This window comes from Oncorhynchus tshawytscha, linkage group LG20, assembly GCF_018296145.1.
Source record: "Oncorhynchus tshawytscha isolate Ot180627B linkage group LG20, Otsh_v2.0, whole genome shotgun sequence".
In the NCBI taxonomy this organism is placed as follows: Eukaryota; Metazoa; Chordata; class Actinopteri; order Salmoniformes; family Salmonidae; genus Oncorhynchus; species Oncorhynchus tshawytscha.
Genome location: NC_056448.1, coordinates 46,935,015 through 46,963,001, shown reverse-complemented (window position 1 = coordinate 46,963,001; position 27,987 = coordinate 46,935,015). Strand labels below are relative to the sequence as shown.

The 27,987-nt window shown below is 48.6% G+C and overlaps 1 protein-coding gene across 6 annotated transcripts in view; it reads right to left on the bottom strand.

Moving 5' to 3' along the window:
• The window catches only part of LOC112240330 (cingulin-like protein 1), a 70,951-nt gene that overhangs the window by 18,788 nt on the left and 24,176 nt on the right, over nt 1-27,987 (bottom strand). For 4 of the 6 annotated variants that reach the window (XR_006079482.1, XR_006079481.1, XM_042302756.1 and 1 more), the window contains 10 exons: nt 19,404-19,691; nt 18,728-18,829; nt 12,585-12,740; nt 12,329-12,436; nt 11,885-12,007; nt 11,585-11,668; nt 10,445-10,549; nt 8,108-8,260; nt 6,315-6,482; nt 3,417-3,590 (listed from right to left, as the gene is read on the bottom strand). Coding sequence is in view for 4 of the 6 variants with exons in the window: in XM_042302756.1 (XP_042158690.1) it covers nt 3,417-3,590; nt 6,315-6,482; nt 8,108-8,260; nt 10,445-10,549; nt 11,585-11,668; nt 11,885-12,007; nt 12,329-12,436; nt 12,585-12,740; nt 18,728-18,829; nt 19,404-19,691 (1,461 nt within the window). In the remaining 2 variants the exon portion in view is untranslated. The remainder of the gene's footprint in view (nt 1-3,416; nt 3,591-6,314; nt 6,483-8,107; nt 8,261-10,444; nt 10,550-11,584; nt 11,669-11,884; nt 12,008-12,328; nt 12,437-12,584; nt 12,741-18,727; nt 18,830-19,403; nt 19,692-27,987) is intronic. The other 2 variants (XM_042302758.1, XM_042302757.1) reach the window with 1 other exon arrangement.

Here is a 27,987-nt window from a genome sequence, read left to right as displayed (position 1 = left end):
ATCTACAGTATCTCTCCCACGGTCCATACAGTCTACGGTCTCTATATCTACAGTATATCTCTCACAGTTCATACAGTCTATTGTCTCTGTATCTACAGTATCTCTCCCACGGTCCATACAGTCTACGGTCTCTATATCTACAGTATATCTCTCACAGTTCATACAGTCTATTGTCTCTATATCTACAGTATCTCTCCCACAGTTCATACAGTCTATTGTCTCTATATCTACAGTATCTCTCCCACGGTTCATATAGTCTATTGTCTCTATATCTACAGTATCTCCGCCACAGTTCATAGTCTATTGTCTCTATATCTACAGTATCTCCGCCACAGTTCATACAGTCTATTGTCTCTGTATCTACAGTATCTCTCCCACGGTCCATACAGTCTATTGTCTCTGTATCTACAGTATCTCTCCCACGGTCCATACAGTCTACGGTCTCTATATCTACAGTATATCTCTCACAGTTCATACAGTCTATTGTCTCTATATCTACAGTATCTCCCCCACAGTTCATACAGTCTATTGTCTCTATATCTACAGTATCTCCGCCACAGTTCATACAGTCTATTGTCTCTATATCTACAGTATCTCCGCCACAGTTCATACAGTCTATTGTCTCTATATCTACAGTATCTCCGCCACAGTTCATACAGTCTATTGTCTCTATATCTACAGTATCTCTCCCACGGTCCGCCACGGTCCATACAGTCTATTGTCTCTATATCTACAGTATCTCTCCACAGTTCATACAGTCTACTGTCTCTATATCTACAGTATCTCCGCCACAGTTCATACAGTCTATTGTCTCTATATCTACAGTATCTCCGCCACAGTTCATACAGTCTATTGTCTCTATATCTACAGTATCTCCGCCACAGTTCATACAGTCTATTGTCTCTATATCTACAGTATCTCCGCCACAGTTCATACAGTCTATTTTCTCTATATCTACAGTATCTCCGCCACAGTTCATACAGTCTATTGTCTCTATATCTACAGTATCTCCGCCACAGTTCATACAGTCTATTGTCTCTGTATCTACAGTATCTCTCCCACGGTCCATACAGTCTACGGTCTCTATATCTACAGTATATCTCTCACAGTTCATACAGTCTACTGTCTCTATATCTACAGTATCTCTCCCACGGTCCATACAGTCTACGGTCTCTATATCTACAGTATCTCTCTCACAGTTCATACAGTCTACTGTCTCTATATCTACAGTATCTCTCCCACAGTTCATACAGTCTACGGTCTCTATATCTACAGTATCTCTCCCACGGTCCATACAGTCTACGGTCTCTATATCTATAGTATCTCTCTCACAGTTCATACAGTCTACTGTCTCTATATCTACAGTATCTCTCCCACAGTTCATACAGTCTACGGTCTCTATATCTACAGTATATCTCTCACAGTTCATACAGTCTACTGTCTCTATATCTACAGTATCTCCCCCACAGTTCATACAGTCTACTGTCTCTATATCTACAGTATCTCCCCCACAGTTCATACAGTCTACGGTCTCTATATCTACAGTATCTCCGCCACAGTTCATACAGTCTATTGTCTCTATATCTACAGTATCTCCGCCACAGTTCATACAGTCTATTGTCTCTGTATCTACAGTATCTCTCCCACGGTCCATACAGTCTACGGTCTCTATATCTACAGTATATCTCTCACAGTTCATACAGTCTATTGTCTCTATATCTACAGTATCTCTCCCACAGTTCATACAGTCTATTGTCTCTGTATCTACAGTATCTCTCCCACGGTCCATACAGTCTACGGTCTCTATATCTACAGTATATCTCTCACAGTTCATACAGTCTATTGTCTCTATATCTACAGTATATCTCTCACAGTTCATACAGTCTATTGTCTCTGTATCTACAGTATCTCTCCCACGGTCCATACAGTCTACGCTCTCTATATCTACAGTATATCTCTCACAGTTCATACAGTCTATTGTCTCTATATCTACAGTATCTCCGCCACAGTTCATACAGTCTATTGTCTCTATATCTACAGTATCTCCGCCACAGTTCATACAGTCTATTGTCTCTATATCTACAGTATCTCCGCCACAGTTCATGCAGTCTATTGTCTCTATATCTACAGTATCTCTCCCACGGTCCGCCACGGTCCATACAGTCTATTGTCTCTATATCTACAGTATCTCCGCCACAGTTCATACAGTCTACTGTCTCTATATCTACAGTATCTCCGCCACAGTTCATACAGTCTATTGTCTCTATATCTACAGTATCTCCGCCACAGTTCATACAGTCTATTGTCTCTATATCTACAGTATCTCCGCCACAGTTCATACAGTCTATTGTCTCTATATCTACAGTATCTCCGCCACGGTCCGCCACGGTCCATACAGTCTATTGTCTCTATATCTACAGTATCTCCGCCACAGTTCATACAGTCTATTGTCTCTGTATCTACAGTATCTCTCCCACGGTCCATACAGTCTACGGTCTTTATATCTACAGTATATCTCTCACAGTTCATACAGTCTATTGTCTCTATATCTACAGTATATCTCTCACAGTTCATACAGTCTACTGTCTCTATATCTACAGTATCTCTCCCACGGTCCATACAGTCTACGGTCTCTATATCTACAGTATCTCTCTCACAGTTCATACAGTCTACTGTCTCTATATCTACAGTATCTCTCCCACAGTTCATACAGTCTACGGTCTCTATATCTACAGTATCTCTCCCACGGTCCATACAGTCTACGGTCTCTATATCTACAGTATCTCTCTCACAGTTCATACAGTCTACTGTCTCTATATCTACAGTATCTCTCCCACAGTTCATACAGTCTACGGTCTCTATATCTGCAGTATCTCCGCCACGGTCCGCCACGGTCCATACAGTCTATTGTCTCTATATCTACAGTATCTCTCTCACAGTTCATACAGTCTACTGTCTCTATATCTACAGTATCTCTCCCACAGTTCATACAGTCTACGGTCTCTATATCTGCAGTATATCTTCATACAGTCTACTCTCTCACTCTCCGCTCTTCTAAAAAGCATCTTCTAATGAGATTAAACAGTGAAGATTAGATTAAGATTAGGAACACATAGATTGAATTAAGGGATTTGAATCAGTAATACTTCATTAACCCAGAATGACATGAGCTCAACTGACTTGCCTGTGTATGTATGTTTAGTGTGAACTGTAGTCTTATGGTTGTACTGGGATGGTATGTTGTCTAGATGGTATCTAAACTAGGGCCTGTCTTTGCTGTGCTGTGGTCAGATCACAATGCAAATTTTAATCGTCTACACCTGTCTACAAATGTGGGCACAATCAGAATGTGGACAAAGATCAGGACAAAGGACACATGTTAAAACCAGGTGTAAGCAGGGCAACTGTGTACCAACCTGAGCCTGTTTGAGTTGCTTGACCAGGTCTTCCTTGGTCTGTGCAGCAGTCTGTAGCTCCATGGTTAGGTCCTCTACGCTCCTCTCTGCCTGCTTCCACTGCAGCTGAACTCTCTCTCTCAGCTGGATCTCCTCCTCCAGAGAACGCTCCTTATCTATCAGCTTATCGGACACCTGACAACACATACAGTTATCTATCAGATTACCTGACAACACATACAGTTATATATCAGCTTACCTGACAACACATACAGTTATCTATCAGCTTACCTGACAACACATACAGTTATCTATCAGATTACCTGACAACACGTACAGTTATCTATCAGCTCACCTGACAACACATGCAGTTATCTATCAGCTTACCTGACAACACATACAGTTATCTATCAGCTTATCGGACACCTGACAACACATACAGTTATCTATCAGCTTACCTGACAACACATACAGTTATCTATCAGTTTACCTGACACCTGACAACACATACAGTTATCTATCAGATTACCTGACAACACATACAGTTATCTATCAGCTTACCTGACAACACATACAGTTATCTATCAGCTTATCGGACACCTGACAACACATACAGTTATCTATCAGCTTATCTGACAACACATACAGTTATCTACCAGCTTACCTGACAACACATACAGTTATCTATCAGCTTACCTGACACCTGACAACACATACAGTTATCTATCAGCTTACCTGACACCTGACAACACATACAGTTATCTATCAGCTTACCTGACAACACACACAGTTATCTATCAGCCTACCTGACAACACACACAGTTATTTGCCATCTTATCTGACATCTGACAATACATACAGTTTTCTATCAGCTTACCTGACAACACATACAGTTATCTATCAGCTTATCTGACACCTGACAACACATACAGTTATCTACCAGCCTACCTGACAACACATACAGTTATCTACCAGATTACCTGACAACACATACAGTTATCTACCAGATTACCTGACAACACATACAGTTATCTATCAGATTACCTGACAACACATACAGTTATCTATCAGCTTATCTGACACCTGACAACACATACAGTTATCTACCAGCTTACCTGACAACACATACAGTTATCTACCAGATTACCTGACAACACATACAGTTATCTACCAGATTACCTGACAACACATACAGTTATCTACCAGCTTACCTGACAACACATACAGTTATCTACCAGCTTACCTGACAACACATACAGTTATCTACCAGATTACCTGACAATACATACAGTTATCTACCAGCTTATCTGACACCTGACAACACATACAGTTATCTACCAGCTTACCTGACAACACATACAGTTATCTACCACCTTACCTGACAACACATACAGTTATCTATCAGCTTATCTGACAACACATACAGTTATCTACCAGCTTACCTGACAACACATACAGTTATCTACCAGCTTACCTGACACCTGACAACACATAGTTATCTATCAGTTTACCTGACAACACATACAGTTATCTATCAGCTTATCTGACACCTGACAACACATACAGTTATCTATCAGATTACCTGACAACACATACAGTTATCTGACACCTGACAACACATACAGTTATCTACCAGATTACCTGACAACACATACAGTTATCTACCAGCTTACCTGACAACACATACAGTTATCTATCAGTTTACCTGACACCTGACAACACATACAGTTATCTATCAGCTTATCTGACAACACATACAGTTATCTACCAGCTTACCTGACAACACATACAGTTATCTATCAGTTTACCTGACACCTGACAACACATACAGTTATCTATCAGTTTACCTGACAACACATACAGTTATCTACCAGATTACCTGACAATACATACAGTTATCTATCAGCTACCTGACAACACATACAGTTATCTATCAGCTACCTGACAACACATACAGAAAACCACATAATGGACACACATTTTACAGTTTGGGTCAAGTAGGTGACACGATTACTGTAAACACATGGATGTCGACTTAAGGATAAATTACTTTCAAAAGTCGATCTCAAACACAAGTTGTTTATTGGCGTTTGACTATAGTAAAGCCTACGCCAACGCATGCTGTCAGACCTTGTAAGGCCTATGTCCTTATCTACCTGTCCCTGGAGGCTGATCACAGTCTGCTGGGCTCTCTGAATCCAGCTCCTCCAACCTAACCCTCTAACCCTAACCCCCTAACCCACTAACCCACTAACCCTAACTCCCTAACCCACTAACCCACTAACCCCCTAACCCTCTAACCCCCTAACCCACTAACCCTAACTCCCTAACCCCTAACCCACTAACCCCTAACCCACTAACCCTCTAACCCTAACCCACTAACCCTCTAAACCCCTAACCCTCTAACCCCCTAACCCACTAACCCTAACTCCCTAACCCCTAACCCTCTAACCCTAACCCCTAACCCACTAACCCTCTAACCCCCTAACCCACTAACCCTAACTCCCTAACCCCCTAACCCTCTAACCCCTAACCCACTAACCCTCTAACCCACTAACCCTCTAACCCCTAACCCACTAACCCTCTAACCCTCTAACCCCCTAACCCTCTAACCCCCTAACCCTCTAACCCTCTAACCCACTAACCCACTAACCCTCTAACCCCCTAACCCTCTAACCCCTAACCCTCTAACCCCAACCCTCTAACCCTCTAACCCCTAACCCTCTAACCCTCTAACCCACTAACCCTCTAACCCCTAACCCACTAACCCTCTAACCCACTAACCCTCTAACCCCTAACCCACTAACCCTCTAACCCTAACCCTCTAACCCCCAACCCACTAACCCTAACTCCCTAACCCCCTAACCCACTAACCCTCTAACCCTAACCCTAGCTGTAAGGCCTTGGTCAGTATTTTACCTGTCCCTGTAGGCGGCTGACAGTCTGTTGGGCTATCTGCAGCTCCTGACCCCTCTCCAGTAAACTCTCCTCCATCTCCTCTACCCTCAGCAGGGCGTCATCTCGTAGCTTCTGTTGCAGACTGAGCTCTGCTGTCGCCTGGGTGGCTTTCTGTAGAGCCTCTTCTAGCTGTGGAGGGAGAGACCAGAATGTCACACATATAAACTGTACCCATCTTCTACCCATCCTGTACCCATCCTCTACCCATCCTGTACCCATCCTCTACCCATAATGTACCCATATTGGGGCGGCAGGGTAGCCTAGTGGTTAGAGGGTTCGGACTAGTAACCGAAAGGTTGCAAGTTCAAATCCCCGAACTGACAAGGTGAAAATCTGTCGTTCTGCCCCTGAACAAGGCAGTTAACCCACTGTTCCTAGGCAGGCATTGAAAATAAGAATTTGTTCTTAACTGACTTAACTAGTTAAATAAAAGATAAAAGAAATAAAAAAAATATTGTACCCATATTGTACCCATCCTGTTCCCATCCTCTACCCATCCTCTACTCATCCTGTACCCATCTTGTACCCATTCTCTACCCATCCTCTACCCATCCTGTACCCATCTTGTACCCATCCTGTACCCATCCTCCACCCATCCTGTACCCATCCTCTACCCATCCTCTACCCATCCTGTACCCATCCATGTACCCATCCTCTACCCATCCTGTACCCATCCTCCACCCATCCTGTACCCATCCTCTACCCATCTTGTACCCATCCTCTACCCATCCTCTACCCAACCTGTACCCATCCTCTACCCATCTTGTACCCATCCTCTACCCATATTGTACCCATCCTCTACCCATCCTCTACCCATCTTGTACCCATCCTCTACCCATCTTGTACCCATCCTGTACCCATCATGTACCCATCCTGTACCCATCTTGCACCCATCTTGTACCCATCCTCTACCCATCCTGTACCCATCATGTACCCATCCTGTACCCATCTTGCACCCATCTTGTACCCATCCTGTACCCATCCATACACATGCCTTTACATACTTTATATACTTTCCCAAAATGTTCAGATTTTCCTGAAATGCTGTTTGGTCCTGATTCTGAATCCTCCGCCCCTGGTGTCAGTACAGTGGATAGAACTATTTGAAACTTAGGCAGCTAATTGGTCAATTCCAATTCAAGATAAATAAAATAAATTTAAAAAGTGGAGAATTTACATTGAATTCAACTAGAATTTCAACAATTTTCAAGTAATGGAATCGTAATTGAAATTGTAAAATACATCCTTTGGAATTTAATTGAAATGTAATATGTGTTTATTTCAAATGCAGTTAAAGGAAAAAATGCACTTTAAATAACAAATTAAATTAACAAATTAAATTAACAAATTAAATTAACAAATTAAATTAACAAATTAAATTAACAAATTAAATTAACAAATTAAATAACAAATTAAATTAACAAATTAAATTAACAAATTAAATTGAAATAACAAATTGAAATAACAAATTGACTGCAAGATTTGTTTTAAAATCATTTCAACTTGTATTTCTATATTTTGCCTGAAAGCCTCAATGAATTTAATTAAAATTGGAATTTGTGGAATTGTTGGGGTTAATATTGAATTGGGAATACAATTCTTGGAATTGACCTAACATTGGAATTGAAAGGAATTGAATAAGAATTGAATAAGAATTGAATAAGATTTGAATAAGGCTTGAATAAGAATTGAATAAGAATTGACCCCAACCCTTGTAGCTACATATAGGTGTGTAACAGTGAACAGTACTGTACCTCAGTCTCCAGTCTGAAGACCGTGTCGCTGAGCTCTGATCTCTTCTTGTCCCGTGTCTCCTTGTCCACCTCTAGATCCTCCAACTGTCTCTCAGATAGCCACAGCTTCTCTGACAGCCCCTGGGCATGGAGCGTCTGCTTCTCTAGCGCCTCCTATAGGGGGCATGGTGTAGGACAGACACAGAGGATGGGGCTGAAATGGAACCCTATTTGTTACATAGTGCACTAGTTTTGAGCAGGGTCATGGTAGGGAGTAGGGTGCATTTTCTGGATGCACAGAGGGGCTCACGCAAGCAGGGCAAAAACACAGGCCCAGCTAACTAACAGGTCTGTGGTAGAATAGGCCCAGCTAACTGACTGAGGTCTGTGGTAGAATAGGCACAGCTAACTGACTGAGGTCTGTGGTAGAATAGGCCCAGCTAACTAACAGGTCTGTGGTAGAATAGGCCCAGCTAACTGACTGAGGTCTGTGGTAGAATAGGCCCAGCTAACTGACAGATCTGTGGTAGAATAGGCCCAGCTAACTGACAGGTCTGTGGTAGAATAGGCCCAGCTAACTGACTGAGGTCTGTGGTAGAATAGGCCCAGCTAACTGACTGAGGTCTGTGGTAGAATAGGCCCAGCTAACTAACAGGTGTGTGGTAGAATAGGCCCAGCTAACTGACTGAGGTCTGTGGTAGAATAGGCCCAGCTAACTAACAGGTCTGTGGTAGAATAGGCCCAGCTAACTGACTGGTCTGTGGTAGAATAGACCCAGCTAACTGACTGAGGTCTGTGGTAGAATAGGCCCAGCTAACAGGTCTGTGGTAGAATAGGCCCAGCTAACTGACAGGTCTGTGGTAGAATAGACCGAGCTAACTGACAGGTCTGTGGTAGAATAGACCCAGTCTAGAATAGGCCCAGCTAACTAACAGGTCTGTGGTAGAATAGGCCCAGCTAACAGGTCTGTGGTAGAATAGGCCCAGCTAACTGACAGGTCTGTGGTAGAATAGACCCAGCTAACTGACAGGTCTGTGGTAGAATAGGCCCAGCTAACTGACTGGTCTGTGGTAGAATAGGCCCAGCTAACTGACTGGTTTGTGGTAGAATAGGCCCAGCTAACTGACTGACAGGTCTGTGGTAGAATAGGCCCAGCTAACTGAGGTCTGTGGTAGAATAGGCCCAGCTAACTGACTGAGGTCTGTGGTAGAATAGGCCCAGCTAACTAACAGGTGTGTGGTAGAATAGGTCCAGCTAACTGACTGAGGTCTGTGGTAAAATAGGCCCAGCTAACTAACAGGTCTGTGGTAGAATAGACCCAGCTAACTGACTGGGGTCTGTGGTAGAATAGGCCCAGCTAACTGACTGAGGTCTGTGGTAGAATAGGCCCAGCTAACTGACTGACAGGTCTGTGGTAGAATAGGCCCAGCTGACTGAGGTCTGTGGTAGAATAGGCCCAGCTAACTGACTGAGGTCTGTGGTAGAATAGGCCCAGCTAACTGACAGGTCTGTGGTGGAATAGGCCCAGCTAACTGACAGGTCTGTGGTAGAATAGGCCCAGCTAACTGACAGGTCTGTGGTAGAATAGGCCCAGCTAACTGACAGGTCTGTGGTGGAATAGGCCCAGCTGACTGACAGGTCTGTGGTAGAATAGGCCCAGCTAACTGACTGAGGTCTGTGGTAGAATAGGCCCAGCTAACAGGTCTGTGGTAAAATAGGCCCAGCTAACTGACAGGTCTGTGGTGGAATAGGCCCAGCTGACTGACAGGTCTGTGGTAGAATAGGCCCAGCTAACTGACTGAGGTCTGTGGTAGAATAGGCCCAGCTAACTGACTGAGGTCTGTGGTAGAATAGGCCCAGCTAACTGACTGAGGTCTGTGGTAGAATAGGCCCAGCTAACTGACAGGTCTGTGGTGGAATAGGCCCAGCTAACTGACATGTCTGTGGTAGAATAGGCCCAGCTAACTGACAGGTCTGTGGTAGAATAGGCCCAGCTAACTGACAGGTCTGTGGTGGAATAGGCCCAGCTGACTGACAGGTCTGTGGTAGAATAGGCCCAGCTAACTGACTGAGGTCTGTGGTAGAATAGGCCCAGCTAACAGGTCTGTGGTAAAATAGGCCCAGCTAACTGACAGGTCTGTGGTGGAATAGGCCCAGCTGACTGACAGGTCTGTGGTAGTCTGTGGTAGAAATAGGCCCAGCTAACTGACTGAGGTCTGTGGTAGAATAGGCCCAGCTAACTGACTGAGGTCTGTGGTAGAATAGGCCCAGCTAACTGACTGAGGTCTGTGGTAGAATAGGCCCAGCTAACTGACAGGTCTGTGGTGGAATCTGATTATGGAGAAGCCTATACTTTACCTCAGCGACCTGTATCTTATTCTTCAGAGACTGCTGCAGGAAGTTGAAGGCGTATTCCTGAGTGTTGGCCTCCACCATCTGGGCCCTGGCCTCGGTCAGCTCCGTCTGGAGGAAACATAAAGGAGATCAGCTCTCTAGAGACATCCTCTGTGTTTCAACACTGAGATATTAGTGGTTGTGTTTTCTATCTAGAAAGAAATGAAAGTAGGAGCTTGTGTGTTGGGAGACAATCCTTCTATCCAGCTCTATGGCTCAGCAAGATGAACACAGTGTAGTTTATGTGTAGTCCAGATGAACACAGTGTAGTTTATGTGTAGTCCAGATGAACACAGTGTAGTTTATGTGTAGTCCAGTCCAGATGAACACAGTGTAGTTTCTGTGTAGTCCAGTCCAGATGAACACAGTGTAGTTTATGTGTAGTCCAGATGAACACAGTGTAGTTTATGTGTAGTCCAGTCCAGGTGAACACAGTGTAGTTTCTGTGTAGTCTCAGCAAGATGAACACAGTGTAGTTTCTGTGTAGTCCAGTCCAGATGAACACAGTGTAGTTTATGTGTAGTCCAGTCCAGCAGAACACAGTGTAGTTTCTGTGTAGTCCAGATTAAAATAGTGTAGTTTCTGTGTAGTCCAGTCCAGAAGAACACAGTGTAGTTTCTGTGTAGTCCAGATTAAAATTGTGTAGTTTCTGTGTAGTCCAGTCCAGAAGAACACAGTGTAGTTTCTGAGTGGTCCAGTTCAGATTAAAATAGTGTAGTATGTGTAGTCCAGTCCAGATGAACACAGTGTAATTTCTGTGTAGTCCAGTCCAGATTAAAATAGTGTAGTTTCTGTGTAGTCCAGTCCAGATGAACACAGTGTAGTTTCTGTGTAGTCCAGTCCAGATTAAAATAGTGTAGTTTCTGTGTGTGTAGTCCAGTCCAGGTGAACACAGTGTAGGTTCTGTGTAGTCCGGTCCAGGTGAACACAGTGTAGGTTCTGTGTAGTCTAGTCCAGATGAACACAGTGTAGTTTCTGTGTAGTCCAGTCCAGATGAACACAGTGTAGTTTCTGTGTAGTCCAGTCCAGGTGGAAATAGTGTAGTTTCTGTGTAGTCCAGTCCAGATGAACACAGTGTAGTTTCTGTGTAGTCCAGAAGCCTACCTCCATAACTTTGAAGCGTTCCGTCATGGCCGTGTTGTCTCTCTCCAGCTCTACCATCCTCATCCTCATCCTGTTCATCTCCGTCTTGGATTGATAAGGAGACAGGACATTACGTTAGCTTCAGAAACCTCTTTACTAGCCTGGGTACCAGTCTGTTTGTGCCATTGTGCCACTCCTTGCCATGACAAGGAGTGGTATCAAGGCACAAACAGACTAGTACCCAGGCAACAGCTTTACTCAGATCAAACCAGATATGTTACACAGAGCATTCTGGGTATTGTAGTCCATCATGCTACACACCTGCAGGGTACTGTTGGTTCTGAGAAGGTCCTCGTTGTTCACCAACAGGCCTCTCATCTCCAACCTGATCTGGTTCCTCTCCTTGTCCATCTCTATGCTCTCTGCCTCCAGGAACTGGTTCCTCTGTGGAAGGAAGGGGGACACGGAGAGAGAGAGAGTGAGTGAGTGAGTGAGTGAGTGAGTGAGTGAGTGAGTGAGTGAGTGAGTGTGAGTGAGTGAGCGAGCGAGCGAGTGAGTGAGTGAGCGAGTGAGCGAGTGAGCGAGTGAGTGAGCGAGTGAGCGAGTGACTGAGTGAGTGACTGAGTGAGTGACTGAGTGAGTGACTGAGTGACTGAGTGAGTGACTGAGTGACTGAGTGAGTGAGTGAGTGAGTGAGTGAGTGAGTGAGTGAGTGAGTGACTGACTGAGAGAGTGAGAGAGCGAGCGAGAGTCTTCATACTGCACCTTCTGACAGGCATCCATCTGTCTGGTCAGCTCCTCGATGTAGTCTCTCTTGCTGGGCATAGCAACAGGTGACACTGTGGACCGTATGGGCAGTTGGCTTGGCATCACCTGGAAGACCCAAGGGTCAGTCATACAGATGTACACTATAGTAGTACCGCTATTAGATATATTATGAGCCTTTATAATGTGTCAAAAGGCATACAAATATGTTACTGAGATTGTTATTTAACCCCGTATTATCGCTCCGCCCACTCACCGGCTGGTCCCGCCTCCTGAGAGAGTCGAAGGTTGAGAAGCGAGCACGTGAGGAGGTCGCAGCCGAGGTGAAGGAGAGCACAGGGCTGCTACTTCTGCTGTTGTAGCTGTTGAACAGGTTCAGCTCTGACGTGGCTGGAGACATCACCTCCTGCATCTAATGCAGAGAGAGAAAAGAAGAGGGGAGGGGAACGGAGCCAACAGGGAGAGGGGAAGGGAAGAGAGAGAACAGGGAGGGGAACGGAGCCAACAGGGAGAGGGGAAGGGAAGAGAGAGAACAGGGAGGGGAACGGAGCCAACATGGAGGGGAAGGGAAGAGAGAGAACAGGGAGGGGAACGGAGCCAACAGGGAGAGGGAAGGGAGAGAACAGGGAGGGGAACGGAGCCAACATGGAGAGGGGAAGAGAGAGAACAGGGAGGGGAACGGAGCCAACAGGGAGAGGGGAAGGGAAGAGAGAGAGGAGGAACAGGGAGGGGAACAAACATGGAGAGGGGAAGGAGAGAACAGGGAGGGGAACGGAGCCAACAGGGAGAGGGGGGGAAGAGAGAGAACAGGGAGGGGAACGGAGCCAACATGGGAGGGGAGGGGAAGAGAGAGAACAGGGAGGGGAACGGAGCCAACAGGGAGAGGGGAAGAGAGAGAACACAGGGGAGGGGAAGAGAGCCAACAGGGAGAGGGGAAGGGAAGAGAGAGAACAGGGAGGGGAACGGAGCCAACAGGGAGAGGGGAAGGGAAGAGAGAGAACAGGGAGGGGAACGGAGCCAACAGGGAGAGGGGGAAGAGAGAGAACAGGGAGGGGAACGGAGCCAACAGGGAGAGGGGAAGGGAAGAGAGAGAACAGGGAGGGGAGGGAGAGCCAACAGGGAGAGGGGAAGGGAAGAGAGAGAACAGGGAGGGGAGGGAGAGCCAACAGGGAGAGGGGAAGAGAGAGAACAGGGAGAGGGAGGGGAAGGGAGAGAGGAGAGGGGAACAGGGAGAGGGAAGGGAAGAGAGAGAACATGGGGGAGAGGGAGGGGATGGATGGAACAGGGAGAGGGAGGGGAAGGGAGAGAACAGGGAGGGGATGGATGGGAGAACAGGAGAGGGGAACATGGAGAGGGAGGGAGAGAGAGAGAACAGGGAGGGGGATGGAGGAGCCAACAGGGAGAAGGGAATGGATGGAAGAACAGAGAGGGAGATGGAGGAGCCAAGAGGGAGAGGGAGAGAGAGAGAACAGGGAGGGGGGGAGATGGAACAGGGAGAGGGAAGAGAGAGAGAACAGGGAGGGGGGAGCCAACATGGAGAGGGAAGGGAAGGAGATGGAGAGAGAACAGGAGGGGAGATGGAGACCAACAGGGAGAGGGAGAAGGGAGATGGATGGAGAGAACAGGGAGAGGGGAGATGGCCAACAGGGAGAGGGAGATGGAGAGAGAACAGGGAGGGGAATGGAGCCAACAGGGAGAGGGGAAGGGGATGGATGGAGAGAACAGGGAGAGGGGAGATGGAGGTAGCCGAGAGGAGGGGAAGGGATGGAGGAGGGAGAGGAGATGGAGAACAGGAGAGGGAGATGGATGGAGCCAACAGGGAGAGGGGATGGGAAGAGAGAGAACAGGGAGGGGGAGAGCCAACAGGGAGAGGGGAGAGAGAGGGAGAAGGGAGATGGATGGGAACAACAGGGGATGGAGGTAGGGAAGGAAGATGGAGAGAACAGGGAGGGGAGATGGAGGTAGCCGAGAAGAAGGGAGATGGAGGTGAAGGGGAAGGAGATGGAGAGAACAGGGATGGAGGAAGAGGGAGAAGGGAGATGGGGAAAGGAAGGGAGATGGAAGGTAGCCGAGAGGGGAGGGAGATGGATGGAGAGAACAGGGAGGGGGAGATGGAGAACAGGGAGAGGGGAAGGAATGGATGGAGAGAACAGGGAGAGGGGAGATGGAGGTAGCCGAGAGGGAAAGGGAGATGGGAAGAACAGGAAGGGGAGATGGAGGGAGGGAGAAGGAGCCAACAGGGAGATGGATGGAGAGAACAGGGAGAGGGGAGATGGAGGTAGCCGAGAGGGAGAAAGGAGATGGATGGAGAGAGCCAACAGGGAGAGGGGAGATGGAGGTAGCCGAGAGGAGAAGGGAGATGGAGGGAGGAGAGAATGGAGGGAGGGAGAGATGGAGGAACAGGGAGAGGGAGAGGGGAGATGGATGGAGAGAACAGGAGAGAGGGAGGGGAAGGAGGAAGCCGAGAGGGAGAAGGGAGATGGATGGAGAGAACAGGGAGAGGGGAGATGGAGGTAGCCGAGAGGGAGAAGGGAGATGGATGGAGAGAACGAGAGGGAGAAGGGGAGATGGAGGGAGATGGAGGTAGCCGAGAGGGAGAAGGGAGGGAGAAGAGGAGATGGATGGAGAGAACAGATGGAGAGGGAGATGGAGATAGCCGAGAGGGAGAAGGGAGATGGATGGAGAGAACAGGGAGAGGGAGATGGAGGTAGCCGAGAGGGAGAAGGGAGATGGATGGAGAGAACAGGGAGAGGGGAGGGGGAGGGAGAGAAGAGGGAGAAGGGAGATGGATGGAGAGAACAGGGAGAGGGGAGATGGAGGTAGCCGAGAGGGAGAAGGAGATGGATGGAGAGAACAGGGAGAGGGAGGGGAAAGGAGGTAGAGAGAGGGAGAAGGGAGATGGATGGAGAGAACAGGGAGAGGGGAGATGGAGGTAGCCGAGAGGGAGAAGGGAGATGGATGGAGAGAACAGGGAGAGGGGAGATGGAAGGAGAGAAGAGGGAGAAGGGAGATGGATGGATGGAGAACAGGGAGAGGGGAGATGGAGGTAGCCGAGAGGGAGAAGGGAGATGGATGGAGAGAACAGGGAGAGGGGAGATGGAGGTAGCCGAGAGGGAGAAGGGAGATGGATGGAGAGAACAGGGAGAGGGGAGATGGAGGTAGCCGAGAGGGAGAAGGGAGATGGAGGAGCCGAGAGGGAGAGGGAGATGGAGGAGAGAGAGGGAGAAGGGAGATGGATGGAGAGAACAGGGAGAGGGGAGATGGATGGGTAGAACAGGAGAGGGAGATGGAGGGGAGATGGAGGGAGAGAACAGGGAGAGGGGAGATGGATGGATGGAGAGAACAGGGAGAGGGGAGATGGAGGTAGCCGAGAGGGAGAAGGGAGATGGATGGAGAGAACAGGGAGAGGGGAGATGGAGGTAGCCGAGAGGGAGAAGGGAGATGGATGGAGAGAACAGGGAGAGGGGAGATGGAGGTAGCCGAGAGGGAGAAGGGAGATGGATGGAGAGAACAGGGAGAGGGGAGATGGAGGTAGCCGAGAGGGAGAAGGGAGATGGATGGAGAGAACAGGGAGAGGGGAGATGGAGGTAGCCGAGAGGGAGAAGGGAGATGGATGGAGAGAACAGGGAGAGGGGAGATGGAGGTAGCCGAGAGGGAGAAGGAGATGGATGGAGAGAACAGGGAGAGGGGAGATGGAGGTAGCCGAGAGGGAGAAGGGAGATGGATGGAGAGAACAGGGAGAGGGGAGATGGAGGTAGCCGAGAGGGAGAAGGGAGATGGATGGAGAGAACAGGGAGAGGGGAGATGGAGGATGGAGAGAACAGGGAGAGGGGAGATGGGAGAAGGGAGATGGATGGAGAGAACAGGGAGAGGGGAGATGGAGGTAGCCGAGAGGGAGAAGGGAGATGGATGGAGAGAACAGGGAGAGGGGAGATGGAGGTAGCCGAGAGGGAGAAGGGAGATGGATGGAGAGAACAGGGAGAGGGGAGATGGAGGTAGCCGAGAGGGAGAAGGGAGATGGATGGAGAGAACAGGGAGAGGGGAGATGGATGGTAGCCGAGAGGGAGAAGGGAGATGGATGGAGAGAACAGGGAGAGGGGAGATGGAGGTAGCCGAGAGGGAGAAGGGAGATGGATGGAGAGAACAGGGAGAGGGGAGATGGAGGTAGCCGAGAGGGAGAAGGGAGATGGATGGAGAGAACAGGGAGAGGGGAGATGGAGGTAGCCGAGAGGGAGAAGGGAGATGGATGGAGAGAACAGGGAGAGGGGAGATGGAGGTAGCCGAGAGGGAGAAGGGAGATGGATGGAGAGAACAGGGAGAGGGGAGATGGAGGTAGCCGAGAGGGAGAAGGGAGATGGATGGAGAGAACAGGGAGAGGGGAGATGGAGGTAGCCGAGAGGGAGAAGGGAGATGGATGGAGAGAACAGGGAGAGGGGAGATGGAGGTAGCCGAGAGGGAGAAGGGAGATGGATGGAGAGAACAGGGAGAGGGAGATGGAGGTAGCCGAGAGGGAGAAGGGAGATGGATGGAGAGAACAGAGGAGAGGGGAGATGGAGGAGATGGATGGAGAGAACAGAGGGAGAAGGGAGATGGATGGAGAGAACAGGGAGATGGGGGAGATGGAGGTAGCCGAGAGGGAGAAGGGAGATGGATGGAGAGAACAGGGAGAGGGGAGATGGAGGTAGCCGAGAGGGAGAAGGGAGATGGATGGAGAGAACAGGGAGAGGGGAGATGGAGGTGGATGGAGAGAACAGGGAGAAGGGAGATGGATGGAGAGAACAGGGAGAGGGGAGATGGAGGTAGCCGAGAGCGGAAAAAACAACTCGTTTAAAAAAAATTAAAAAAACAATTCTTAACAGAAATGTGTTGCGTGCATATGTATTCACCCCCTTTGTTATGAAGCCCCTAAATAAGATCTGGTGCAACTAATTACCATCAGAAGTCACATAATTAGTTAAATAAAGTCCACCTGAGAGCAATCTAAGTGTCACATGATCTCAGTATGTATATAGCTGTTCTGAAAGGCCCCAGAGTCTGCAACACCACTAAGCAAGTGGCACTATGAAGACCAAGGAGCTCTCCAAACAGGCCAGGGACAAAGTTGTGGAGAAGTCCAGCTCAGGGTTGGGTTATAAAAAAATATCCAAAACTTTGACAATCCCACGGAGCACCATTAAATCCATTATTTAAAAAATTGAAAGAATATGGCACCACAACAAACCTGCCAAGAGAGGACCGCCCACCAAAACTCACAGACCAGGCAAGGTGGGCATTAATCAGAGAGACAACAAAGAGACCAAAGATAACCCTGAAAGAGCTGCAAAGCTCCACAGCGGAGATTAGAGTATCTGTCCATAGGACCCCTTTACACTGTACACTCCACAGAGCTGGGCTTTATGGAAGAGTGGCCAGAAAAAAGCCATTGCTTAAAGAAAAAAATAAGCAAACATGTTTGTTGTTCACCAAAAGGCAGCTGGGAGACTCCCCAAACATATAGAAGAAGGTACTCTGGTCAGATGAGACTAAAATGTAGGTTTTTGGCTATCAAGGATAAACCTATGTCTGGCGCAAACCCAACACCCCTCATCACCCCGAGAACATCATCCCCAGCCGTGAAGCATGGTGGAGGCAGCATCATGCTGTGGGGATGTTTTTCAACGGCAGGGACTGGGAAACTGGTCAGACTTGAAGGAATGGTGGATGGTGCTAAATACAGGGAAATCCTTGAGAGAAACCTGTTTCAGTCTTCCAGAGATTTGAGTCTGGGACGGAGGTTCACCTTCCAGCACGACAATGACCCTAAGCATACTGCTAATGCAACGCTTGAGTGGTTTAATAGGAAACATTTAAATGTCTTGGAATGACCTAGTCAAAGCCCACACCTCAATTCAATTGATAATCTGTGGTATGACTTAAAGATTGCTGTACACCAGCGGAACCCATCCAACTTGAAGGAGCTGGAGCAGTTTTGTATTGAAGAAAGAGCAAACATCCCAGTGGCCAGATGTGCCAAGCTTATAGAGACTTACCCCAAGAGACTTGCAGCTCTAATTGCTGCATAAGATGGCTCTACAAAGTATTGACTTTGGGGGGTGAATAGTTATGCACTCTCAAGTTTTCAGTTTAAAAAAATCTTATTTCTTGTTTGTTTCGCATTAAAACATATGTTGTATCTTCGAAGTGGTAGGCATGTTGTGTAAATCAAATGATACAAACCCCCCTAAAAAAATCTATTTTAATTCCAGGTTGTAAGGCAACAAAACAGTAAAAATGCCAAGGAGGGTGAATACTTTCGCAAGCCACTGTGCAATAATATCATCACTCTTTGCTCTCTAAGACAAGTTATTGGTGAAACAGTTGTTTCTGTAGCACATAATCCCATTTTGCTGAGTGTCTTACCTTTTGCTCTGACATCCGGTTCATTCCAGGGTTGTATTCCATGGAAGCCACTGTAGCGTAGGGACTGTTGAACACCCTGGGAGGACTCTCAAAACCTCCCACCTAGACAACACACAGAAAGAGTACATTGATAAAAACACATAAATAAAAACATTAACATTCTAAAAATGTTGTCTTTTGTAATAACATTACGGTCAATTCCAATATGGATTTTAATTTTGATATTATTGTAAAGCCTGTTGTACACCAGTAGGTGGCGCTGCATCATAAAGCCCAGGTCTAAGGTGGGTCACGCCATGTTCCTACAGTACAGCAGTTGGAGCAGACAGACAGTTGCTGATCTGCTTAAGGTGCTGATCAGTTTAGTTAGAGTGGGTGGACAACATGTCGTTCCCCTGGTCCCCATTCCCCCATCTCGGCCCCTGGTGGTCCTTGGCAGAACTGGCCAAGCCCCAGCCCTAATACTGAAGGGCCAAGCCCCAGCCCTCATACTGTCCCTCGGCCATGTCTGATTCTCCTGGCCCCTAGCAGTACTGGCCACAACCACCACCCCTGAATGAATCCCCTGGCCCCTGCAGGCCCAAGCACCAGACCTGTTATTGGTCCCCAGCCCTGTGTGATTCCCCTGTCCCCAGTACCAGCCCTATGTGACCCCTAGTCCCCCCCGGGCCTTCACCCTGTCTGACATGGTGTCCCAGTCCCGAGAGGCAAGCGATTCCAGGGACCCGCGGTAGTTTGGCCCGAATCTGGAGCTAGCGCTGTCCAAGCGGGAACTGTTCCTGGGTTCTCTCCCGTTCCCGTTCTCTCTCCCAGACGTTCCATTTGTATCCCTGGATCCGTTCCCAATCATGTCTCCATCCAGGAACAGCTGATATTTGGGGTTCTGGCGGACTTTGACAGGATTGGAGGGCTCATTCTCAGACGGGGGACTTTCAGGCTGCTTGTTGGGATCAAAGTCTGATTCCTGGAGGAGAAGAAGATATTAAATGTATGGCTGGAGGGATGGAGAGAGAGGGGGGTGAGAGAGAGGAGGGGGTGAGAGAGAGAGGGGGTGAGAGAGAGGGGGGTGAGAGAGAGGGGGTGAGAGAGAGAGGGGGTGAGAGAGAGGGGGTGAGAGAGAGGGGGTGAGAGAGATGGGGGTGAGAGAGAGAGGGGGTGAGAGAGATGGGGGTGAGAGATGGGGGTGAGAGAGAGAGGGGGTGAGAGAGAGGGGGGTGAGAGAGAGAGGGGGTGAGAGAGAGAGGGGGTGAGAGAGAGGGGGGTGAGAGAGAGGGGGTGAGAGAGAGGGGGTGAGAGAGAGGGGGTGAGAGAGAGGGGGTGGGTGAGAGAGGGGGGAGAGAGAGAGGGGGTGAGAGAGAGGGGGGTGAGAGAGATGGGGGTGAGAGAGATGGGGGAGAGAGAGAGAGGGGGGTGAGAGAGATGGGGGTGAGAGAGAGAGGGGGTGAGAGAGAGAGGGGGTGAGAGAGAGGGGGTGAGAGAGAGAGGGGGTGAGAGAGAGGGGGTGAGAGAGAGAGGGGGGTGAGAGAGAGAGGGGGTGAGAGAGAGGGGGGTGAGAGAGAAGAGAGAGAGAGGGGTGAGAGAGAGAGGTGGGTGAGAGAGAGGGGGTGAGAGAGAGGGGGTGAGAGAGAGAGGGGGTGAGAGAGAGAGAGGGGGTGAGAGAGAGAGGTGGGTGAGAGAGAGGGGGTGAGAGAGAGGGGGTGAGAGAGAGAGAGGGGGTGAGAGAGAGAGGTGGGTGAGAGAGAGGGGGGTGAGAGAGAGGGGGTGAGAGAGAGAGAGGGGGTGAGAGAGAGAGGTGGGTGAGAGAGAGGGTGGGGTGAGAGAGAGGGGGGAAAGAGAGAGAGGGGGTGAGAGAGAGAGAGAGGGGTGAGAGAGAGGGTGAAAGAGAGAGAGAGAGGGGGGTGAGAGAGAGGAGGGGGTGAGAGAGAGAGAGAGGGGGTGAGAGAGAGGGTGGGGTGAGAGAGAGGGGGGGAAAGAGAGAGAGAGGGGGGAAAGAGAGAGAGGGGGGGGAGAGAGAGAGAGGGGGGGGAGAGAGAGAGAGAGAGAGAGGGGGTGAGAGTGAGGGGGTGAGAGAGAGAGAGGGGGTGAGAGAGAGAGAGGGGGTGAGAGAGAGAGAGAGAGAGAGAGAGAGGGAAGAAAGAGAGAGAGAGAGAGAGAGAGAGAGAGAGAGAGAGAGGAGAGAGAGAGAGAGAGAGGGGAGAGAGAGAGAGAGAGAGAGAGAGAGAGAGAGAGAGAGAGAGAGAGAGAGAGGGAAGAAAGAGAGAGAGAGAGAGAGAGAGAGAGAGGGAAGAAAGAGAGAGAGAGAGAGAGAGAGAGAGAGGAGCACTGCACAGGGAGCGTTTGAAGGTGCCTTATGTTAAGCTGCGAGATCTGAGATCGTATCATGTGCAAATCAACCAGTGAATTACGCTGAACAGACATGCAAGGCTGTGATGTGAACATCAGTGTGGGTTCCTCATTGAGCAGACTGGTAACAACATCATTAACAGCCGACAGCTTCTCACACAGAAAAGCAGAAGCCACTGAATAAGCATGCTGTGGTTAGGAACAAGCCATTAGTTTGAGTCTGTACATTGGGGTTAGATGCACATGCAATCATTTATTGACTGCTTTCGTCGACACGTGGACAGAATTTTGTGGATGCAATATTGTGTTGATTGCTGTTGTTGTCGACAGACAGACAGACAGACAGACAGACAGACAGACAGACAGACAGACAGACAGACAGACAGACAGACAGACAGACAGACAGACAGACAGACAGACAGACAGACAGACAGACAGACAGACAGACAGACAGACAGACCATTCTGTCTCAGTGATCTCCATGCAGCATCTGTCCCCTAGCAGTCTACTGTCCCCTGTCTCTGTCTCTGTCCCCTGTCTCTGTCCCCTGTCTCTGTCCCCGGCTCTGTCCCCTGTCTCTGTCCCCATCTCTGTCCCCTGTCTCTGTCCCCGGCTCTGTCCCCTGTCTCTGTCCCCTGTCTCTGTCCCCGTCTCTGGCTCTGGCTGTCCCTGTCCCTGGCTCTGTCCCCGTCTCTCTCTGTCCCTGTCTCTGTCCCTGTCTCTGTCCCTGGCTCTGTTGCTGTCCCTGTCTCTGTCTCTGTCCCTGGCTCTGTCTCTGTCCCTGTCTCTGTCCCCTGGCTCTGGCTCTGTCTCTGTCCCTGTCTCTGTCCCTGGCTCTGTCTCTGTCCCTGGCTCTGTCCCTGTCCCTCTGTCTCTGTCCCTGTCTCTTTCCCTGGCTCTGTCCCTGTCTCTGTCCCTGTCTCTGTCTCTGTCCCCTGGCTCAGTCTCTGTCCCTGGCTCTGTCCCCTGTCTCTGTCCCGTCTCTGTCCCTGGCTCTGTCCCTCTGTCTCTGTCCCTGGCTCTGTCTCTGTCCCCGTCTCTGTCCCCTGGCTCTGTCTCTGTCCCCTGGCTCAGTCTCTGTCCCTGGCTCTGTCCCCTGTCTCTGTCCCTGGCTCTGTCTCTGTCCCCTGTCTCTGTCCCCTGGCTCTGTCTCTGTCCCTGACTCTGTCTCTGTCCCTGACTCTGTCTATGTCTCTGTCCCCGTCTCTGTCTCTGTCTCTGTCCCTGGCTCTGTTGCTGTCCCTGTCTCTGTCCCCTGGCTCTGTCCCTGGCTCTGTCTCTGTCCCCCTGTCCCCTGTCCCTGGCTCTGTCTCTGGCTCTGTCTCTGGCTCTGTCCCCTGTCTCTGTCCCCTGACTCTGTCTCTGTCTCTGTCCCTGACTCTGTCTCTGTCTCTGTCCCTGGCTCTGTCCCCTGTCTCTGTCTCTGTCCCTGGCTCCCGTCGCTGTCCCTGTCTCTGTCCCCTGGCTCTGTCCCTGGCTCTGTCTCTGTCCCTGTCCCTGGCTCTGTCTCTGTCTCTGTCCCTGGCTCTGTCCCCTGTCTCTGTGTCTCTGTCCCGTCTCTGTCTCTGTCCCCTGTCTCTGTCCCCTGTCTCTGTCTCCTGTCTCTGTCCCCTGTCTCTGTCCCCTGTCTCTGTCCCCTGGCTCTGTCCCTGTCCCCTGTCTCTCTCTCTGTCTCTGTCCCCTGGCTCTGTCTCTGTCCCCTGGCTCTGTCTCTGTCCCCTGTCTCTGTCCCTGTCTCTGTCCCCTGGCTCTGTACCCTGTCTCTGTCCCCTGTCTCTGTCGCTGTCCCTGGCTCTTCTGGGAGTGACTGTCTGATGTACTGCTGGGGTGAGAGGAGAATGTCTTCAGCCCCCTCAAGCTGGGTTGGACTGGGTGGAACTCCGTGTGTGGAGTGGACATTTTAATAGAAGCCACCAGGCTCTGGTTCTCTGGGAAGTGGACTTGACCACTGTCTACTCAGTCTCTGATTGGCCAGTCCTGGCTGTGGACTGGGCTCTGGGTCTGTACTGTGGTACTACTGGGAGTGTTTTGGGTTGGACAGGGAGCTCTGATTGGCCAGTCCTGGCTGTAGACATCTTGATTGGCCGGTTAGTGTCTTCAGGCAGGCATCCGCTCCTGACAGAACTGATGAGCCATTCTGTTCTCTGAGCGTGAGAACTTGTGGATCAGCTCTTTAACACTCCCAGAGTGGGTCACTAGGAGTTAGACAACGTCTCTCTGGTTGTGGCCGGTTCCTGTTCACTGAACTCCTGCCTTCCTCTGCAGTCGTGCTAGAGGCAGGATACTCCCCAGGTCTCTTTAACAGCAGTGGTTTCATCACAGGCACGGTGAGGCTCCGTGGTGAGGTTCCCGCTCGGTACAGATCTAGGATCAGCTTCCCCCTGCACCCAATCCTAACCGTAACCCCCCAAAAAACTGATCCAAGATCAGCATCAAGGCACTTAGGGGCAACTCTCACCCTACTCTCACAGTGGGACAGAGGGTTGAGCTTGTAACGATGATGTCAGTCTGAAACCTTTACTCTGGATCAGACTCTTGTTGTTTTCATCAGCTGTTACATTTCATACATCTTCCTTTTAAAGGAGAACAGCAGAGAGAGAAAGAGTAAAGACCGCTTGCTTTTATAACACAATATCCTGTCCGCTAATTCACTCACAGCTGGAATAGGGGAAATACTAACTGATACCATAGAAGACAAATACACAAGAAAATGCCCTGCTGTGGTGAGACAGGAGTCAACCATTAGCTAGTATCTGATCCATCTCAGAAAATGCCCTGCTGTGGTGAGAGGAGTCAACCATTAGCTAGTATCTGATCCATCTCAGAAAATGCCCTGCTGTGGTGAGACAGGAGTCAACCATTAGCTAGTATCTGATCCATCTCAGAAAATGCCCTGCTGTGGTGAGACAGGAGTCAACCATTAGCTAGTATCTGATCCATCTCAGAAAATGCCCTGCTGTGGTGAGACAGGAGTCAACCATTAGCTAGTATCTGATCCCTAACAGAAAATGCCCTGCTGTGGTGAGACAGGAGTCAACCATTAGCTAGTATCTGATCCATCTCAGAAAATGCCCTGCTGTGGTGAGACAGGAGTCAACCATTAGCTAGTATCTGATCCATAACAGAAAATGCCCTCCTGTAGACTGTCTCTCTCTATCACCCTTCATTCTGAGTCAGTCACCAGAGGCCTTATACCTCCAGTAGACTGTGTCTCTCTCTATCACCCTTCATTCTGAGTCAGTCACCAGAGGCCTTATACCTCCAGTAGACTGTGTCTCTCTCTATCACCCTTCAAGTCAGTGCAGAGGCCTTATACCTCCAGTAGACTGTGTCTCTCTCTATCACCCTTCATTCTGAGTCAGTCACCAGAGGCCTTATACCTCCAGTAGACTGTGTCTCTCTCTATCACCCTTCATTCTGAGTCAGTCACCAGAGGCCTTATACCTCCAGTAGACTGTGTCTCTCTCTATCACCCTTCATTCTGAGTCAGTCACCAGAGGCCTTATACCTCCAGTAGACTGTGTCTCTCTCTATCACCCTTCATTCTGAGTCAGTCACCAGTCACCTCCAGTAGACTGTGTCTCTCTCTATCACCCTTCATTCTGAGTCAGTCACCAGAGGCCTTATACCTCCAGTAGACTGTGTCTCTCTCTATCACCCTTCATTCTGAGTCAGTCACCAGAGGCCTTATACCTCCAGTAGACTGTGCTCTATCACCCTTCATTCTGAGTCAGTCACCAGAGGCCTTATACCTCCAGTAGACTGTGTCTCTCTCTATCACCCTTCATTCTGAGTCAGTCACCAGAGGCCTTATACCTCCAGTAGACTGTGTCTCTCTCTATCACCCTTCATTCTGAGTCAGTCACCAGAGGCCTTATACCTCCAGTAGACTGTGTCTCTCTCTATCACCCTTCATTCTGAGTCAGTCACCAGAGGCCTTATACCTCCAGTAGACTGTGTCTCTCTCTATCACCCTTCATTCTGAGTCAGTCACCAGAGGCCTTATACCTCCAGTAGACTGTGTCTCTCTCTATCACCCTTCATTCTGAGTCAGTCACCAGAGGCCATACCTCCAGTAGACTGTGTCTCTCTCTATCACCCTTCATTCTGAGTCAGTCACCAGAGGCCTTATACCTCCAGTAGACTGTGTCTCTCTCTATCACCCTTCATTCTGAGTCAGTCACCAGAGGCCTTATACCTCCAGTAGACTGTGTCTCTCTCTATCACCCTTCATTCTGAGTCAGTCACCAGAGGCCTTATACCTCCAGTAGACTGTGTCTCTCTCTATCACCCTTCATTCTGAGTCAGTCACCAGAGGCCTTATACCTCCAGTAGACTGTGTCTCTCTCTATCACCCTTCATTCTGAGTCAGTCACCAGAGGCCTTATACCTCCAGTAGACTGTGTCTCTCTCTATCACCCTTCATTCTGAGTCAGTCACCAGAGGCCTTATACCTCCAGTAGACTGTGTCTCTCTCTATCACCCTTCATTCTGAGTCAGTCACCAGAGGCCTTATACCTCCAGTAGACTGTGTCTCTCTCTATCACCCTTCATTCTGAGTCAGTCACCAGAGGCCTTATACCTCCAGTAGACTGTGCTGAGGACACAATCATGTGGAAGGCTGAAGTTAATGTACATGGGAGTTTGTCTAATATAATCACATTGTGTTTTTGCCGTGCTTAGGGGGATTAGAGAGTAGAACAGGATCACATTATATGTGTGTGTGTGTGTGTGTGTGTGTGTGTGTGTGTGTGTGTGTGTGTGTGTGTGTGTGTGCGCGTGTGTGTGCGTAATTAACGAGATGAGCTGTGGTGTTGATGTGTTGAGTTGAACCCAGGCATATGAAATGAAACGGGCATCAACACAGAACGGAGGACACACACACACACACACACACACACACACACACACACACACACACACACACACACACACACACTTCACAAAATGGTGTTCCCTTTCCCCAAAACCCATAGCAGTGACATTTTTTGTTTTTTACATTTTACATTTAGCCAATGAGTTACTTAGCTTAACCAACTGTCAATTAACAATAAAATAGGCACAATCACATTACACTAATGCTAACCCTAATTCTATTTATGCAAATGAAGTGGCCAGTGTCCAGCAGCTGATTTGGCTTGGGACCATGAGGCCTAGCCACTCATCCTGGGCCTCGCCCGGTGTCCTCCATGCTAGCACATACCATAGACTTCCAGTCATTGCGCTATGCGCTAGTTAGCAACTTCTGCACGCAGAGACATTAAAATGGTATCGTGGAGTTGACTCTGGGGAAGCAGATGAAGAGACCCGTTACCCCAAAATCACAAAGTATCACTTTAGCTGCAATTGATTTTATAGTCGTTTTTTTTTTGTTGCCGTGGGAATGGGGAAAGCCATGGTTGAGTTAGGGATGTGTTCCTATGAAACACTGTATGTGTTAATCTATACGGTAATACTATTTCCATCTAGTCAATTCAGGAAGTAAACTGAAATGAGGAAAATTAGAATTTCAGACTACTCCCTGTATTGACTAGATGGAAGTAGAATTTACCCTGATGGGGACTGAATATCAGTTGGTCTCACAAACTAGATGGACCACATTCACGGGTATAAAAGAGGAGACCTTGTGTTATGATGATGAAATTCTGCTTGATAATCCAACAGACTATTCAGTCATTCAGTCTGCTTCTTCCATCGTTTGCATTGATAAACCTACCCCCCCCCGCCCCCAAACCCTCCCTTTAGGCTTATACTAAAGGTTATTTACAATACAACGATTACAATTCATATAAAAACAATATACTAAACATCTGTAAAGAACCACCCTGTCCCAGAACTGTTTGGACCAATTCGGAGATACGCTTTGTAGCCTGTTCTGAAACTTAACCTGTTTGTGTTGTTTCCTGCGTGCATTAGAGCCTAAGTATCTTTTTTAAAATTATTAGATTTATATTTATATTAATTGTATTTCTTGTTGTTGTTGTCACATCCACATACTCGTTTTTTTCCCCAGAGATTGAGGAGGAGAGATTCTCTGAATATTTATTTGTTATGGCTGCGGACAGGTCGAGGTTATCGGGACAGTAACCTATTAAAACCAGTCTTAAATTATTGGATAATAAAAGTAGGCTGTAATGATGAGAGGATAAAACTATTGACTATAAAATAGTTTTCTGTTTATTCACTTTTGATTCAGAAAGGGCAAGTCCAAGGCAGGTTCATTTGCATACAGGGAGGGGCCAGAGACTCTGGTCACAATATGGACGGAGTGGACAGATAAGAGACACATCAGCTGATTGGATGACGACAACCACATGTTAAACATCCACTGCCTTATTGGCACACGTGTTTTTCTGTTGCTCATTACAACAACAACAGAGATTTCAGTGTTGGAGGTGTGTTTCCTGACAGATTCCACATTTGGTTTATGATGATTGCCCCCCCCCCTCCTAGCCTATTTCACTTCCTCAAAATCCACAGAACTAATATAAGATAACTCAAGAAATCTGTAAAAAAAAATATATATATGTTTTAGTTGAGCAGTTTGACGTCTAACTAAGGTGTCTGGTGCAGTATTTTGTCCAGTACGAAAAATGTGTGACGTGTTGACTTATGGTCAAGAGCTGCTGGGCAGGTCTGTCTCACTGTCTGTGCAGGTCTGTCTCACTGTCTGTGCAGGTCTGTCTCACTGTCTGTGCAGGTCTGTCTCACTGTCTGTGCAGGTCTGTCTCACTGTCTGTGCAGGTCTGTCTCACTGTCTGCAGGTCTGTCTCACTGTCTGGGCAGGTCTGTCTCACTGTCTGTGCAGGTCTGTCTCACTGTCTGTGCAGGTCTGTCTCAGGTCTGTCTCACTGTCTGGGCAGGTCTGTCTCACTGTCTGTGCAGGTCTGTCTCACTGTCTGTGCAGGTCTGTCTCA